The following is a 13,370-nucleotide window of genomic DNA, read 5'->3' as shown; positions in this document are numbered from 1 at the left end:
CCCCCTTTCCTCTCCCCTTTTACTAATGTATGATCCGAATTGGTAGGCACACATTTTCAAGTCCCCTTTCGATCATATTTAACTAACTGCTATAGGTACTTTGCCTTTTTTCTGTTATTAATTTGAGGTGTTTGTTGTTTCATTATGTTTAATTTAAAGTTGTTGCGAAATTGCTTATCATGATGCTAACAATTAGTCATTTGCAGCATTATTGCTACTAACAAATGTGTTCAGATAGCATGTAACGATATGTATGCTTTTGGTAATGTAATATTGGAATGGGTGTCAGACAAATAGGGTTTTGAAGTGTCATTAACTATTGTTTTTAATCTCATTTCATCAGTAAAACTCCTGTCATACATCAAATTGGTGGGGGTTTTTTGTGGGTGTAATTTGAGCCAAAGACCACACATTATTTTCACAATATTTATCAGATTTTAACAGTCATTTCAATTCCACATTTGAGAGATTAATTATCAATCAATTTCTGGTACATGCAAGTAGATAGGAACCTCAGGTTTTGAATTCAGGAGGGAATATTCAGACTATTGTTTGTGGGTATGCATTAAATACCAGCTGGGAGTATTCAGCCTTCTTGTAGAAGGTAGAACAGGTGCTTGAGACGGTACTTCCTACTAACTCCATAGTGCTACAGGGGATTTTCATTGTTCATGTTGGGAATAATGGAGATACTCTGAGGTTTGTGATTGGGAATAATGGCCTCCCATATCTGAAACTAAGCTGTGAAATGGAATTAAACTTCCATTAAAGCCATGCATTGTCAATAACAAATACTTTATCCATAATTGTACTTGTTGCTAAAACACCAGAAACAACCACCTCGGAAAGGTGATGTGAGGTCAGGTATATTGAATATGAATGTTCAAGTCCTCAACCATAAAGGCAGCTGCAAAAGCTATGCCAAAAAGAAGGCTGCTGGTGCCTGTCATGGTGGTAACCCTAGCATGTGCAGAGGTTGCAGAAGTGTCCAGTAAGAGGGGCTAAAGGTAACATCACTATAATTTATAGATGATCTCTTTGCACCATCTGTGGACCTTCGATGTGAACTTGAGTGTTTCATTACTGAATGTGAAGCAACTAGGCTGAAAATTATCACCTCCAAGTCCAGGTAGAGTTGGATGCTGTATTCAGGTTAGAGGGCAGAGACCTTGACCCTAGTGGTTGTGGAGAAGTACCTTGGGATCTTATTCTTGAGTGATGGAAAAAGAGAGCATGAGAATGACAAATGGGTCAGGTGAGCAGCAACAGTGTTACAGGGCTGCAGGGCCTACTCTACTTGATGGGGAGAGGAGCTCGACAATCTAGTAAAGTGTTAGATATGGTGATCCTCCAAATTGAGTGCAGCCAGTTGAGGTGGTTTGGGCACCTTACACTGATGGCCCCCTAGAGCTGTATCAGGCACTTTCCACTGGCTGGAGACACAAGGGCAGGCCATATCTCTCAGCTGGCTTGGCAATATCTGGGGATCCCTCAGGACCAACTGGAGGATATAGAAATCTGGACTCTACCTGTTGCTGCTACATCCCCACCAGGAAAAGTGAAAGGAAAATGAGTGAATGAATTTTATAACTACAAATTATGCGTTGAGGTAAAAGTGATACACGTGGGGAAAATAGTCATGGGTTCACATTTGTTATCAAGCTTGAACAGTTTGGTAAGTCATGCCTGGGGGCCTGACATTTTTTGTTTGTTTTTTCTTTTTCTTTCAAACACCAATCGTAATAGGGAAATCAGTTAGTGTTACCACACTAAAATGGTATACAGTATAAGGCACAGCTCTAGTTTCTTCAGTGTGTTGCAGACATTGTACACATCGTACTATACTGCCACTATTATTTAGGATCGACGTGGATGCATTGCGTTAGATTGGGTTTATACTTGTTCTTACCTATGAAATCAAGTTTGCTGCTGCGTGTATCCTGCATTCACATTTCAATTGTGCATGACTGAAAAAAATCCTTTTTTTTACTTTTCTTCTGCACATAATTGGAAACACGTTGGGCCTTGCCTTCATGTCTACATTTATACCTGCATGTAACATAAGCATTATGGGATGGTGTCACATGAACCAAGCCAGAATTAGCAGGAAACCAGAAAATTTCCAGGTGAACACAGCTCTACGATTACTTCTGGGGTTTCCTATGCTGATGTGAAACCTCTGATTGTTCATTGGACTTTTTACAAACTTTATGAAAAAATGAGCTGAAATTCCAATTTTTAATCAATCCAAAGCCAGGGATTAATCAACTTCAGAGAAAAAAAAAAACAGATAGGGAGACTCAACTCACCACTGTAAATGTGAGGCTATAAATTCTTTAGGCTAGAGCAGTAGTTCTCAACCAGGGGGGCGCGGAGAGATCAAAAGGGGGGCGCAAATTGTTTCCAAGAAAAAAAAACAGACAGGGCATAATTTTGGTACTAGTTGTATTTTATTGCTATTCAAATATAATGTGCATAAATGAAAAACCCCACGTTCCCTCTCCCTTTTTTTTTTTTGCTGGGCGGAGCTTATCCTGCCTTTTCTCTAGCTGTCAGTGCAGACCAGTGTTGCCAACTTAGCGACTTTTCAGACCCCTTTAGCGACTTTTTTTTTTTGCAAAATAAAGTGCCTAACAAGAAGTCTAGCAACGTTTTAGACAAACCTTAGCAACTTTCCAAATGTGGCCAGTACTGTCCTGCAAGCAGAAGGTCTTGCTTTCCCTCCGCACTCACACCTTTCTCTGCGTCTGCTCGGTTCAGTGAGTGCCTGAGAGCCGGAGATTTAACAATGTCATGGATAACAAGACGTTCCCTTCGTCCCAATTCACATAATTCATATGCGAATGTTTTTAGAATGCAAGACGAATGTAATAATGTAAATAGTCCACGTTATTACAGCCTAGTTCTCTTGTTCAAAGTAGTTATAGTGTTCAGAAACATTTTATATCATTCATGTTCCATACCTGTCCGTTATATAGTTTTATAAAAGACGTTTTTTTTTTTTAAATCATAAAAGTTATGAAAAGTAATTTAAAAAGTACAAAAACACAAAAGCAAAAAAAAAATCGATCTATCTATCGAAACATATTATAGATTAGGTTATATATAGATTTTATATAGAGTAGATAATCATTATACCTGCTCTCCTCCAATAAGGGGGTTATGCGTGCCACATGATAGGAGAGGGTTTGGGGGGGGGGGGGGGGGGGGGTTTCTTTGGTTACAAAAGGTTGAGAACTTCTGGGCTAGAGACTACAGAGACTTTTGAAAATACCCATGTTACAGTTGTGTTTATAAATACCCGATGCAAATCTAAAGATTGGAGACCACCAACGTTTTATACAAAATTAGAACTAATATTCTATATTAAGTAAGGGCTAGAGGAATTTTTTTTAATTAGTTAATCTTAAATGTATTTTACAAGGAAGCAAAATGGAGGACGTTTGGACCACCATCTCCACACTATTAATAATAACAGACTTTTTAACATCATGCCTTTTATGTTATGAAAAAAGTTTGTATTGCAGGGTTTGCATTTGTACGTTATAACCATGGGCATGCAGGTTTTGAAACGTATGAGGTTTTTCTTTTACAGATCAGGCAGCATCTTTGCAACCTGGTCTGTACCACGCACGTGTGGCACAAATCGAGTAGGGATTGGGATCGGGTAACTGCACTGCTTTACCACATGACTTGCAAGCCCAGTTGTGTTTGCAGTAGTGCTGGGAAGTTTGGATCATTTTACTGACACGGACACAGTTCAGTGGGGCTGTGACGTGATGAATGAATGACTTGAACCCGAAGACTTGAGACGTGAACTAATCATTTCTGTTTCCTGTACAGAACCTATGGGGCTGAACTAATCACTCTCTGAGACAACTCGCTGTTCCCAAGTCATATTAAAGATTTGTTCAGAATGAACGAGTTTGCAGAGAAAAGGAGAGGGTAGGCTCATGAGACCATAAAGAAATTTTCAAAAATTCTTTTACAATTGCTTATTTAGTGGAATATATCTTTTTGTCAGTAATGTTGTACTTAGATATAATAAAGCATGACAATGTAGGAAGGTCAAAGCATGTGATTTAGAAATGCAGGCTGGTGTTTTATACCGGCCCTAATTGGTGTGAAATCCAGACATGCCCATGACAAGAGGACGTATGAATGAGAATTAAGTTAGAATATATTTAACTGCAATTTTTACTAGGGAGACCTCTTTTTCTCTATAGACATATGAAATTGAAAGGACAGGCAAATGACAGGCTCAGTTATGGACACATTATGACTACATCAAATGTAGAGATATTCAGAGAAAATAACTTTAATTTGCTTAGAAGCTCAACACACACACACACACACACACACACACACACACACACACACACACTCCCACACACTCCCTGTCCCAGATGTCTGTAATGTTGTTCCTTCAGGTCTGTTTGCCTGTGGCTCTTTAACCCTGTGGGCTTCATTTGCACCCTTGTGTGGACTCCTCAATCACAGACTCAGAGCTGTAGCAACTGAAGCACTGACAGCACCATCCCTCACGCCCACTGCTACAAAATAGAAACTTATATAATGCATTAAACCTGTGGTCTACAATATATGTAGGTAATATACAAGTAGACAGAAGCTGTCCCTCTACATTTCAATACACACTACATTGTAATGAAGAGGATCAGCAGTATGGGAGTTCTCTTTTAAATGTCTGCCTTTTCTAATATTTCTTACATGTAAAGTGTGTGTAAAAGAGAAAAAAGGTCAGCAGCATTAACAACTTACGATTAAAAAAATCTAGAAAATGAACCAGCTGCCTTGTTCTGTGCATTTAGTTTTGACATTTTGATGTGATTTGCTCAAGAACACTGGAAGATTAATATCTAATGTTTTTTTCTCCCCAGAATGACACAGAGCTGTAAATTCTAACAAATCTGTGTGATAGGTAGAAAAAGGCCATCGTGCGTAAGGCTTGGAGCTGCAAGCCCAGCACTATGTCTGAACTACCTGCAATGCCACATCTTCACAACTAACAAAACCTAGATTTCACTTAGCACAGCTGTAATGTCTTAGTGTTAATATTGTGTGCACAGAAAGCCATGGCCCTTTTCTGATTTTCTGAATTTACAGAGGCAGACCATCACAATAATAAAATAAATCAACAAGCAAACAAGTCTGGGTTTCCAGAAAAATACATTATAAGAGTAGGAATAACAAAAAGAAATATAGAAAATTCTGATGTATGTTCTAACATGTTGTATGTCTATAATTTAACAAATTATAAAAGAACAGCAAGAATATAACACAAATCCAAGTAAAAAAATGTTTTAATACTTGAGTGAATAACTGCAAACATACTTATAACTGCTTAATAATTGGAGGTAATTATAATTACTTATAACTGCCTCTAAAATCTGACCGAAAAATAGAAAAACACATCATTTTTGTGATAGAAAGTTACATCATAAATTATATAGCTTTAGAGGATCAAGATTTGTAGAAGTATATAAATAGATTCTAAATAAATTGAATAAATTAATTACGAAAGATTATCTTGTATAGCCTCAGGAGCACCTGAAATGTAAAGTTAAAGAAGGACTTCTGTCCAAAACATCCAGTTTCACAAGAATCATTGTGTACTACATTTAAATACAGTATGCACTCACCAGCCACTTTAATAGGAACACCTGTGCAACCCTGCTCATTCATGTAATTGTCATAACATTTGTTGTTGCCAGATTAGTCTGGTTTGAGTATTTCAGAAACTGCTGATCTCCTGGGATTTTCACACACAGCAGTCTTTACACAGAATGGTTGCAAAAACAAAAAACATACCGTGAGCTTCATTTCTGTGGGCAGAAACCCCTTTTTATGAGAGAAATCAGAGGAGAATGGCCAGAATGGTTGGAGCTGAGTGGAGTTAAGTTACAGTAACTCAAATAAGCACTCTTTACAACCATAGTGAGCAGAAAAGTATCTCAGAATGCACGACACATAAAAACTTGAGGTGGATAGGCTACAACAGCAGAAAACCACCTCCGGTTTCACTCCTGTCTTCCAAGAACAAGAATCTGAGGCTAATCTTCAAGTGGACAGTTGAAGGCTGCAAATCAATTATCTTCAACTATCCAGTTATCCATACTATTATGGCCTATTACATACTTTATTATTATGTTTATTATTAACATGTTTCAGGATAATTAGCTATAAAAATCTGCATCTCTCCATATTTAAAGTAACTTTATATATTCGTATTTATTCTTTAAGACTAGAATCTATCTTAATAAGTAGTTCTGCCACCTTCAGCAGCAACAACTGCCACCAATCAATTTTGATAACAGTCTTTCACATCGCTTTGGAGGAAAAATATCCCTCAGAATTGTTTTAATTGAAGAAACTAAGTGTGACATATATGTAAAAATAGAAGAAATACTAGAGTCAAATACGTTTTCATGGTACTTGTAATGACTTTTAATTGTATGTGTACACATTTTAAAATGAGTTTCGAGGGAAAGGAATTAGGAACAGCCAGACATTTCGGAGAAAAAAATTAATTTAATATTAAAAAGACATAAATAAAGCTTAAGGCAAACAAGTACAAATAGATAGTTATGTACAAGGCACTTCTGTGTGCAAGTTAGAGGATGTCCCATTGTATATTACCAGAAAGGATACAAGACACATGTCTTTCTTTCTTACAAGGTTTCTGAATATTTTAAATTCATATTCTACATGACCAACCACGAGAATGGACATTAACTTAAATTTATTTACAGACATTTACATTTATTCAGTCAACAACAACCTTTGGTCTTATTAATCTTGTATATCCAGGAGCTCCATCATTGGTCCCAAAATGGCTGACAGTACATTTTCTTTTAAATTTCCTAAGAGTTTTACTATCATCAGTAGCAATGACTATGTGTCATTTATTTTAGCTTTCTAACACAATAAAGGAATTTCCTAAAACTGCTTGAAGGAATCTCTTCTGGATCTTCTCCTACTCACCTGCATTAGAGCAATCTATTTTTTTAATCACCATTCAGGGATCTTAATCTCAGATCCAGGGTGCTTACACTATCTCTGTAACAGCAGGAGCACGTCTCTTGGGCCCCAGTCAGTTCTCAGTAGCTCTGTGCTACAGGTGCCCAAGAAGCTGTAAGCCTAGCAATGGAGGTCTCAAACTGTGCATCAGATACTCCTGGCTCAGTCAGGCTTGGATCATACATGGACGATGGTGAAGACACGGGTAGAGAAGAGGTCAGACCCGAGTAAGACACGGAGGAGCCTCGCAGGAACTGAGAGGTTAGACCCCCAGCAATGGAGCCTGAAGCTGAGCCAGACGGGGTGAGGGCTGTCCCAGCTACAGACCATAGGCTGGGATACTGGCTGTTAACACACAATAGGGTAAAGGTTAGAGAGCCAATCACTAAGTAAACTGCCTCATTAATCTAGAAAACGGGAAGTTAGATAAGATTTTTATTTGTTTCCAAAGTTAAGAGTTTAGTTTTAGGTGTAGCAGAGAGGCAGAGAGAGAGTGTGAGTGAGTGAGTGTGTGTGTGTGTGTGGACTGACCTTGTGTTGGAATTGGAGTTGGTGGTATGAGCAAGGGTGCCCATTCCACTAGAGTTAGGGATTTGCAAGGTTGACCAATTGTCATGGGTTGGAATACTCCCTGATGAGCTGTCCATGTAATTGTCTAAAAATACCATAAAAGATAGTCAGCAGCTTATCCTAAGAAAGTACAATTACATCTAAATTAGAGCCATTTATAACCTTTCCTTTTGGGAAAACCTAACAATTAAAATTGTTAACATTTAGTATTAAAACTAACACGTTTCACTAGACAGGTTATGTATTTATTAAAAGAACAAAAGAAAAGCAACAGGTAGTGAGGTGTCTTACTGTTGTTAGTGCTGCGATGAGGGTAATGGCTGGGGTACGGAGATGCTCGGTGGCTCCGCAGGCTGGAATAGCGCTCGCAGTAAGAGCTGGACGAGTGACCCGGGGACCCACTGAACTGGGGTGGGCTATTGCTGGGGCAGATGGGACCATTACTGGGCAGAAACCAGCCACCAACTATAGGGGAAGAAGGTTATGTCATGAGGAATCCTTCTACTAAGCATTTTTCTGACACCTCTTTGGGTGTACTACTGATAAGAGTACCTACTCTGTGAGTAGCCAGACTGCTGATTGTCACTGCTTTGATCTTGGGCCTCCCGGTGGTCACTCCTGAGAACATGAAGAAAAACCTGAACTGTTCAGCGCTTATTCCATAACATCATCATCCTATTATGTCACATTATATTAGACTAAATTAGTGTTACGTTATCTTAACTGAGTTACCGCCCACCTCTCTTTAGCATCCAAGAAGGCCTTAGCAAAAGGGTTGTGTTTGATCTTCAGTGCTGTAATCTGAAAGAGGAAACAAGGACTATTTTTAATCTGGTATGATGAAAGCATGATACTATTTTCTCAGACGGAAACGCCATATTTGACCTCCATACCTCTTCATTTTGGTAGGCAGTAACTGCTATGAACTGAGTCTCTGGGAAAGATTGGCTGCTGATCATTTTCTGGATGCCGCCCACCTTTACAATGTGGATCCTCGGCTCATACTTGTGCAAGGAGTTCAACATAATCTACCAAAAGGAAAGGGGAAACTGTAACTTAATGTATGATAATAAATAAAAAATAATAATAAAGGAAGAAAATATCACTGAGGCAATTTTAACAAAAGGTATGATTATACAAAGAAAACAATCAGCTACTGAGTATCAGGACAGGAGTCCGAGCTGCTCTGGGCCTCACCTGTCCTCCTCCGTTGAGTTTGTTGGACAGTTTGACCTTGCTAAAGGAGACAGGTGCTTTCATCCAGTGGGCTCCGAAGTTGGGGGAGTCCGGGTGAATGTACACACAGCTGGGGCTCTGCGGCTCCGGCTTTCCGCCGGGAACCCACTCTCCGTTCACGTACTTCCAGCGGTTATTATCTGCAGCCACAAAGTCCAGCAGCACCGAGTACATAGCGTTGGGGTCCAGACCGCTAACACTCGCCCTCAGCACGGGGAACATCCGCCTGGAAACAAAACAAAACACACACCGACTCAGAAAACTGCCTCTGAGCTCAGCGCGTTTAGGAGCCACTGGGAGTTATTACTAACCACAAGCACAGCACTGTCTCTGAGCACAGGCTAACTTTAGCATGATTCTCCGACACCAAATAACTTCTTTAATAATGCAAATACTGGCTGGGAATGTATTTTTTGTTTGTTTGTTTGATACCATTTCTAGGCTAAGGCTAAAATGTTAACGTTCAGAACAATTTTATGCACTACTCTCTAAAACAGAAGAGGCACAAACCGTTATGTAAGGTTGTATATAGCCTACCTTCCAGTCTTCGTGACAATCATTTCATTAGTTAGCTCTTTAAATTTGCTCCACAGCTCGGCGTCCTCCAGGCTGAGTTTAATGTCCCTCTCGGAGGCGTCTCCTTTCTCACTGCCTTTCTGAAATTCGCTCTCTACAGCGCTCAGTAGGTGCTCCAGCCGCTGATCGGGAGCGGAACAACTCATATTTCCAGTCTTATTGGGGGAAAAGCTAAGAACAACGCCAAAAACAAACAAGAAAAGAAAAAAAACACAAAAAAAACACCCGGCTGTGAGTTTATTACGCGCTTTACACGACGACAGTGAGCTCGAGTCCCGGCGCTTTGACAGCTAACTTCTACTTTATTTACGCGACGATGCGCGATTTAAAAGGCCACCGGAGACCTCATGCTGCTGTGGGGGCGGAGCTCGAACACTGAAGCCACGCCCCCTACTCCTGCACACTGGGTCTCGATCACACAGCAACGCACGAACAATGGCCTAAAGGTTTGCAAGAGTTAGCCTATTTACTGCTGGAGATGATTTCACATTTAAAATATACAAAACAAACAATAATAATTATTATTATTGCGCTTTGTGTACTAAGCTTCATTTTTATATCTACTTAGTAACGCAGTCTATATGCATTATAATGTATGTATGCATTACTAACTAGGCCCAGAGCTCCACAGAGGTATAAAATCATTTAATTTTTTTGAAAATCAAAAATAAAATTGAAAAGGTCTCTCTGTAAAGATTTGAGATAATGGGCATTGTCGCAAAGCAGCGTTAGAGAGGCAATGGTAGTGAGGAAAAACTGCCTTTTAAAAAAAAAACTTTTTCCCTTTAATTTTGTATTTCAACAAACTATGTCGATATAATAAATCACCTTAAAATTCCCACTTGACATAGTTTTCTTCATATTTGTAGGCCAACTTAAAAACAGAACAAGGAAGACAAACCATCTAAGCAGCCTTATCTGTCAGTTGTACATTTGCAAGTGATGTTAATCTTTTGTTGTCCCAAATACACATGTGTGAAATCCTTTGTGTTTGGCCCTGTGCTTCTGTACTTATTGCAATGGTGTGGATTGCTCTGGAGTGAAACTCTTTAACCAACCCCCAGCTGCAGCACTTCTGCTGACAGGAGCCTGCTCTAAACTTACAATCCATATTACACAGGACCAGTATGTATTAGTACTAGCTCTCACAGCCCTCATCCTCAGCTAATCTTATGCTACGCTGTATTATTCGTTAAGTCTATAATAGCTTTCAGTCATACAGAAGATTTGATTTGTTTTGATTTTGCATTGACTCTTTCAGCAGCTGTATTATTACTGCTATAGCTCAATTTAATATGACGCACACAGAATAGTAAGTACATTACTGTTTTTGTTATCTGACCTATTGATACTGAAACATGATCCAAGAATAATCCACATAAATGTGTGTCCAGAATCTGCTTTTATCAGCATTAGCTGTCCCTATTGTTTATTTCTACTTTTAATACTATTAGAGAAAATAGTATAGATTAGAGTATGGAACATGCTGCACTTATGTGACCATAAATTCTGCTCTATAATGTGCAGAAATAATTTCATATTTGTGCAAAAATGCACACAACATCATTTTTCATTCATGTTTTTATAGTTCTTTATCTTGGCCTCTGTCTACATGTAGGCATGGCTTGAATGGAAAGGTCTCAGAGCAGCTTTGTGGAGTGTGACTTCTTTACTGCACCACTTCCTACTGCACTTCTCAGAGGCCATAAAGGCAGAGAGTTTCCTCACACTTTTCCATGCTAAGGATTCAATTCAATCTTTTGTGTTTTGTGTTTAGAGAGCTATTGTTTGTTTCAAACCTCAAGAGAAATAAACTGTTAGTTCCTAAACTTTACCTGCTGTTAATACTAATGATTAAAATGAACTAATAAAAATAAAGTAATACAGAAGAGGCTGATAGGTGAGATTAGAGAGGCCCGATAGTCTGGATATTGAATGGTTTATGGTGTTTTAGTCAGCTCTACTCACAAGAAATTCATTAAACAGCATGATAATTAGAAAATCAGTGTTGTTAAATTTGCAACTTATGATCATTTTAAGTTTTTGCTGTAGATAATAACAATAAGTTTGCTTGGGTAGACTGCTATACACAGTAGCCAGTTATATGATGTTAATTATTTAATACACACAAGTTCACTTCCATTTTTGTTAAAATCATGGTTATGTGTCCCGCACGTTGGCTGTACAGCTTATCCGTGGTGAACTGTGCTTCGTGAGAAAGAGAGACTATGTACCCTTTCGGTGTCTATGGGGTTAAGAGATGCTGTTTTTCCCTGGCACAAGCACTATCTCACCAGAGTGAGAAATATTACAGAGGCCTGGTGCTCCACAAAGAAACGGTTATAAGGGAGGATGCATATTTTCCACCATCCTCTCCTCACCAGCCGAAATAAGTAAACAGTGGAAGATGACTCAGGCCTGGGAAGAGGGCACACAGACCAAGCACAAGCATCGTTACCCAAAAGCTCAGAAAAAATTATGAAGATCAATATCCTGTATTCAGTTCACAATTTCAGTTCTGTTGTTTTTTCCCCAAAATTTCATTCATCTTTTAAGAGGGAAACATTTTAACTTTGTTTTCAAAGCCATTTTTTAAACCAATTGACTGGTTTTGTTTCTTTTTCTTTTCTTTAATATCTTGTTTCACTGTATTTGCCTGATTACTGCAGTTTTGCAGTTTGCTTCTGTGTTTGACCAAAATTCTGTTTCTATAGCACTGGTACTATATTTTAACTTTCACAGAAAAGAACACACACACACACACACACACACACGCACACACACACACACACACACACAGGCTCCCCTTGCTCTTAACCAGATGTGGATTGGACCCTGAGATGCGTCTGTCACTGCTGCATTTCCACTTCAAGTTCAGGAAATCTAAACTTTCCTCTCCTAATCACCCTGGCTTTGAAAAGGATAAAAAGAATTTGTAGGGTCAGTAATTGTTCCTTGCTCCCTCCCATCTCTGCTTCTGTCCTCAACAATAGTGTCAGGACCTTTGGGATGCTAATGAAATAGAACAGGACTCTATGATCAACTTGTAGACTGAAAGCGAGCCACGAGCTCTTGACTGCTCTAAAAACAGATTTAGTGAAATTTGTAGGAAACATATTTTGAAATATAAATATTATCATCTAATATAATACATAAGTAAGTATCAGTGTTTGTAATAATACAAATGGTATTTGTCTTTCTGCCATATGTATGTAGTCAGGGGTAATAATACAGAAATTTTTATATAGAAAAGATATAAGATCTTTTGTGTGTGTGTGTGTGTGTGTGTGTGTGTGTGTGTGTGTGATAGCTGCTTCACCTTATTTGGTTTAATGAATCCATCCATGCCTCTTACTATTAGCAGCAGAGCCTGAACTTTGTCTTAGTGAGCTATTGTGTAAATCTGTAGGCTTCATGTTTTGTGGTGCAAATATGTACAGCTGAGGTCTGCAGTCACCAGTGTGTGAGAAAACACAATTAAACACAGAGCTTGTAGTGACCAGCTGCACCATACATGCTTTCAGACTGTGGATTCAGAAATAGCACCTATGAAATGTAGAGTTTCAGATCAACAAAATTTGAAAGAGAGCTCACTGAACGTGTAAGTCAAAAATTTGCAGATGGAGGGAGGGAGAGAGAGAGAGAGAGAGAGAGAGAGTGATAGTGAGAGAGAAAGAGAGAGAGACAGAGAGAGAGACAGTGTAAGAGCGAGTTTCCCCTGTGCCTCTCAGGACAGTATTGACGTAGAGCTATAGGAACTATGCATACGTGTTGCACATAACGTTTCACCACTTTGAAAATAAAATTGAAATGATGTATCAAAACTAGTCTTCAATTTCATGCTAAATGCATATCTTCTTGCAGTCTTGTCAGAGGCTGGATTGTGATACACAAACACATGTGATATTAAGATCAACATCAGTTGCTCTCATTTTATCATGGTCTCCAAA

At 38.9% G+C, this 13,370-nt stretch overlaps 1 protein-coding gene across 1 annotated transcript; it reads right to left on the bottom strand.

Moving 5' to 3' along the window:
• Positions 1-6,019: 6,019 nt before the first annotated feature.
• On the bottom strand, positions 6,020-10,033 carry tbxta (T-box transcription factor Ta). The gene is made up of 8 exons (XM_053638159.1): positions 9,382-10,033; positions 8,806-9,070; positions 8,502-8,636; positions 8,348-8,409; positions 8,165-8,226; positions 7,900-8,073; positions 7,570-7,693; positions 6,020-7,383 (listed from the first exon to the last, which is right to left on the bottom strand). The coding sequence occupies exons 1-8, from the start codon at positions 9,564-9,566 to the stop codon at positions 7,119-7,121; spliced, it is 1,272 nt and encodes a 423-aa protein (XP_053494134.1). The 5' UTR covers positions 9,567-10,033; the 3' UTR covers positions 6,020-7,118.
• Between the last annotated feature and the right edge of the window lie 3,337 nt (positions 10,034-13,370).

This window comes from Ictalurus furcatus, chromosome 12, assembly GCF_023375685.1.
Source record: "Ictalurus furcatus strain D&B chromosome 12, Billie_1.0, whole genome shotgun sequence".
NCBI classification, from domain to species: domain Eukaryota; kingdom Metazoa; phylum Chordata; class Actinopteri; order Siluriformes; family Ictaluridae; genus Ictalurus; species Ictalurus furcatus.
This window is presented reverse-complemented; position numbering and strand designations above follow the sequence as displayed.

Coding starts and splice junctions, on each gene's coding strand:
- tbxta (XM_053638159.1), bottom strand. CDS start 9,566: ATGAGTTGTTCCGCTCCCGATCAGCGGCTGGAGCACCTACTGAGCGCT. Junction 8,410..8,501: donor CTGCCTACCAAAATGAAGAG/GTATGGAGGTCA, acceptor TTCCTCTTTCAG/ATTACAGCACTGAAGATCAA. Junction 8,227..8,347: donor TTCTTGGATGCTAAAGAGAG/GTGGGCGGTAAC, acceptor TCATGTTCTCAG/GAGTGACCACCGGGAGGCCC.